The 5,189-nt window shown below is 43.4% G+C and overlaps 1 protein-coding gene across 1 annotated transcript in view; it reads left to right on the top strand.

The window, feature by feature from the left end:
* The first annotated feature begins 2,471 nt into the window (after positions 1-2,471).
* Positions 2,472-5,189, top strand: part of LOC106814806 (cytochrome P450 2U1-like) — a 12,134-nt gene continuing 9,416 nt past the window's right edge. Inside the window, exons 1-2 of the mRNA XM_014819159.1 lie at positions 2,472-2,919; positions 4,538-4,707. Of these exons, the coding sequence (XP_014674645.1) occupies positions 2,541-2,919; positions 4,538-4,707 (549 nt within the window). The 5' untranslated portion in view covers positions 2,472-2,540. The remainder of the gene's footprint in view (positions 2,920-4,537; positions 4,708-5,189) is intronic.

Below are 5,189 nucleotides of genomic sequence, written 5' to 3'. Positions count from 1 at the left end.
TTCTATCAATTAATTGACATTACAGCGTACATGGGTAACATATTGCGCCAACACTTCTACTCCTATATGTTTGAATTATATATATATATATATATATATATTATATATATATATATAGTATAATCCAAAGTGGCTAGATGTCGATATAGACATTCTGCTCACGTCAGCTTGCTCAGTGTGACGCAACGTTACTACGAATAGTGATTAAAATGTTTTTTCTCGCGCTGTTATAAGCGATAGCGATAGTTCAATAAATAGTCGCGATAGACGTTTTATATATCGTAAACATCCATATTTCACAGTGAAGAGTTAAAAAATAAATAAAAACCCCCAGGGATAAAGTGCAGTGTGATAACTGTATTCAGAGTCAGATATTAAAATAAGAAGCCTTGTTAATATCAATTTAGATTCGACCTTCATAGTACATTCAATATCACGTGCATGGCACGAGACACGATAATTCACCATACCCTACCAGCCATAACAAAAAAAAACCCAAAACACGCGTTCGCAGGCCACTGTGTCTATATATAGCTACGCTGCGTTGTGTTATAGACACACACAACAAAATATAGACTGCCATCTCCACACAAGCGGCGCGTCGCAGCGCGGCACGCGTTCACGCCCTACCGGCAAAGTATAATCATATAAAATCTTCCTGGCGCAGTCTCACTGACAACTGGCCGGGTTTCACGGCGACGGCGAAAGTCAAATGAGTTAATTTAATTAATAAAGCATTTTGGTATTTTATGTAGGCCCCTAAACATAATCCTAATAATGGCATTCATGACATCACAATTATGCAACACTTCCATCAAGACGCTGAAATACGTGATATTGAACCAATACGTGCATATTCGCTCGCCCGCAGATCACGTTGCGATTGGCTGCTTGGGACCCCCCCTCCCCAACTTTTAACACGTGGTTGCGTCCTTGTGAACTATGTGGCACTTTTGGACTAGCTTTCGTTATAGCGTACTATAGGCACACGCCAGTTCGCTCGGTTGACGCATACCATCGCGTAAAGGTAAAGGTATGCCTACGCCAGACATAGTGATCAGGAGATACTTCTAACTAAAGACAAGGATCCCGAACAACCGTCGCCAGTAATTAAACCGACTACTGTACGACTACGCAACTATACGCGACAGGACACGCTGAAGCAACGTGAAGAGGAAACACACATATAAGCGCGCTCAGTAGAACAGAGTGAGTACGAAACAACCCACGAATATTTACGTAATGTCATAAACTACCGCATGTTGTGCGTGTGAATAGAATTCTAGAAACGGCCGGGTTTCGTGACGCAGACGATTCGGTCGTAAACAAGTCTGTTTCGACACTAGGCGTCGAAGTAAGACATCAAACAGAGATCAAATTTAGAAATTTTCGAACATTCGCGATAGAATAGGTCGCTACGAGGGGATCATAGGGAGTTCATTACCTAATAGCGACTATAGCTGGAGTCCTTGATATTAGCAGTATGGAAGTAAAGACATAGAATGCAGCATTAAACGACGGTAATGTTCACCGACAGAGTCGCAGCGACTGACCCCAGCCACACTTCAGGCGTTAACGACTGACCCCCAGCCACATTTCAGGCGTTAACGACTGACCCCAGCCACACTTCAGGCGTTAACGACTGACCCCAGCTACACTTCAGGCGTTAACGACTGACCCCAGCCACACTTCAGGCGTTAACTACTGACCCCAACTACAGTGTAGGCGGTAACGACTGACCACAGCTACACTGCATGCGTTAACGACTGACCCCAGCTACACAACAGGCGTTAGTGACTGACACCAGCCACACTTTAGGCGTTAACGACTGACCCCAGCCACACTTTAGGCGTTAACGACTGGCCCCAGCCACACTTCAGGCGTTAACGACTGACCCCAGCCACACTTCAGGCGTTAACGACTGACCCCAGCCACACTTCNGGTGGTGTGTGTGTGTGTGTGTGTGTGTGTGTGTGTGTGTGTGTGTGTGTGTGTGTGTGTGTGTGTGTGTGTGTGTGTGTGTGTGTGTGTGTGTGTGTGTGCGTGTGCGTGTACATGTGTGTGTGTACGTGTGTGAGTAGCGGCGTGGTGGTGACGTCATCGCTGCATTAGCATACGATAAATAATGAATCGTTGGTCATTTGCATGTTTCGTGGATTAGGTGTCGATCAGGCGCTCGTGAACACGTGATGACTGCATCTTATTCTTTCTTTGTTTTTTTTCTCTCTCTCNAGGGCTGTAACCGCGAAACCGACCAATCATCTATTGATCGTATGATATCACTAGTAAAGTACCCTGAAGGGCGTGTAATTCTACCTGTCATGTGAATATTCTAGCATAACTGTGTCGCCGTGAAAACAGTGTTTGCATAAATCCGATCCATGTCGATATTTCACGTGAGCGTCTATTTACATAGTTGCGTAACCCACTCACGTCCTACTTATTACGGGTAGTCGTTAAGCGCTGATGCACTAGGTAATACGTGGCCGAGATATAACCACCTCGCGAAGGCCTTCCCGTGAAATCGTCTGCCGAGCAACATGGACGCGCTAGCCGTCGCACTGCTGGCGGTGCAGAAGATACTGCTGTTTTCCATCGTCATCGTTGTCGCCGCTTTTGTCTGGCACTTGCTGAGGAGACCGCGCAACCTTCCGCCCGGACCGCGCGGGTATCCACTCGTCGGGTCCAATCTCTCGTTCGGAGATCGGCCCGACAGATGGCTGATGGGCATCGCCAAGCAGTACGGCCCCGTCGTGAGCGTCTACATGGGGCCAAAGCTGACGATCGTGCTCAATGACGTCGACTCGGTGAGAGATGCCTTCCTCAAGCAGGGCGACGTGTTCTCGGAGCGGCCGTCATCTGGCCTGATTGACATAGTGTCAAAGGTCATATTAGGCTATGTGCCGCCTATTGAACACGGTGAGCCGTCACCCCGTTAATATATACTACTATATTTACTCTATTATGAACTACTATGCACCTACATACTGCTATGCTGCAATTACGTGTATTGCATATAATATATATATATATATATATATATGTATATATATATTAATTTATATAATTAAATTAAATTAAATTAATAATAATTATTAGCTCATCTGACGTAGTCCAGATGCAGCTTGTAGAATCGCATGATCGTCCGTCCGTCCGTCCGTTCCGTCCGTGGCGTCAACAGTTGGCACAAATCTTAACCGCTCGACGTACGGTCACGATATTCGGAACGTGGGGGGTAATCCGAAAACGAGTTGGGATGTCGAAGCTGGGGATCAAAGGTCAAGGTCAAGAGGTGTAAAAGAAGGCGGGAACATTTCCTCCTTAACTTAAGGTAATAGGAGGAAATGCAGAATTGCGGGCACAAATCTAAACGGCCCGACCTAGGCTCGTGATAGTCGGTGTATAGCATCATGGTAGGAAAAGCCATCACTGTGCGCGAAATTGGAGGTCAACAGGTGAAAGGTCAATGGGCACAGGGCAGAGTTTTAGAACATTTTCTGAGGACATGTTCTGACGGGGCGATTGGAAAACTTTTTTTGTTTCAGCGTGACCTAGCATTTTATGGCTTTTATTGAAAGGACCATGAAATGTACTTTCTGCTGACATGCGAAGAGTAAGTGTCGGATAACCTTTTGACCCTCAAGAGGCGGGTTAAACATGGATTTGTTTTACTGTTGAAAGATTTGACTGCCGGTTTGCTAGTAGAATCTATACATGCCTGGATGTATGAGGCTACAATGTCACAGTGAAATTTCAAAAGCTAAATTTGCTTAAAGAAGGTTTATGCTCGCTTAAATCGTATAATTTCTATGGCATTCTATACTGTCAGTGTGTTACATGTAACGTATGGCCACTGCAGTGGCCACTGCCAGTGCATGTGGTGGTGGTACTGTGAGTTTTTGCCTGCGTTAATTAGTTACAGGTGGCAGCTCTCTATTTCAACTGTAGGCTTGCGTAGGTAAATGGATGAGTGCTGTACCTATTCTGTTCTTGCAAATAGTTGTTGCTACTACGTACGATGGGAGCTTCCATCTTTAATCTGAAGACACTTAAAACATACGGCGCATCTCGTGGCAACCTTCATAACAATGCCCAAACGGAACATTCCTTTGAGAAGGTTCCTGATACCATCCATGTGCCTTCCACTGTTTCGGCGTGTATGTGACAACATTTGGGACTAACAGGGTTTACTAGAATCCCACCACTCCACACAGAGTCACCGCAGTAGACGTTAGATGAGGGCGCTGTCGCTCCGCGGCACTTGTTATAATAATAATAATAAAATATTAAATAAATATAATATAATAAATATAAAAATATTATTTAAATTTAAATTTATTTATATTAATCATAATAGAATAACAATATATATATATATATATATATATATATATATATATATATATACTTATTTATTTATCCCTGACCTCAATCATCGCCATCCTCCAACTGCTCTCTGACAGCCGGTAAGTTAAACGCAGCTCCATTAGAACCCGTTCCTACAGCGTAATAACACGCACCTGTATCTGCGAATACAGCGTCATAGGTTCCTCTGGTCTGTTATGGAAGGAGCAGCGTAAGTTTGCTCTTGGAAAACTGAGAGAATTTGGCATGGGCAAAGTCAGCCTGGAGACGAAAATCAAGGAAGAGATTTCAGTTCTCCTAATGGAGATAAAGACCAAGAGTTCCGAGCCCTTTGACATTCAGGTAAACAAGCGCGATATTAATTTTGCTACCTGCTTATAGTAGTGGTTCAAATCTACAGGTAAGTGAACATCCACAGGTCTATGTTACGGGCAATTTATATAAATCTCAACTTTGCCTGTGCGTTTTGAAGAAGGATTGTGTGGTTGGCATCATTACACGGTATAGAGCTTCGTGATTTCAAAATATATTGATTCGCCTAAGACCTTGATAATCTGTTGTTATTTTGGACATGTGCAACTTTACACTAGCTGCAAACCTGATTAATTTCCTTGTCCTTGTGGTCTCAGATCTGCTTCATGGTAATAATAATTACAACAATAACAACAACAACAACAACAACAACAGTAATGATTATAATAATAATAATAATAATAATAATAATAATAATAATAATAATAATGGCTCTCTAAAGAATGGTTTTGAGAAGAACCTTAAGGAACTCCCTGGCCAACACACTGCCCAAGAAGTGCAGAAAATCGCGC

This window comes from Priapulus caudatus, unplaced genomic scaffold, assembly GCF_000485595.1.
Source record: "Priapulus caudatus unplaced genomic scaffold, Priapulus_caudatus-5.0.1 Scaffold982, whole genome shotgun sequence".
NCBI classification, from domain to species: domain Eukaryota; kingdom Metazoa; phylum Priapulida; class Priapulimorpha; order Priapulimorphida; family Priapulidae; genus Priapulus; species Priapulus caudatus.
The sequence above is the reverse complement of the archived record's forward strand: the minus strand, read 5'-3'. Positions and strand labels throughout refer to the sequence as shown.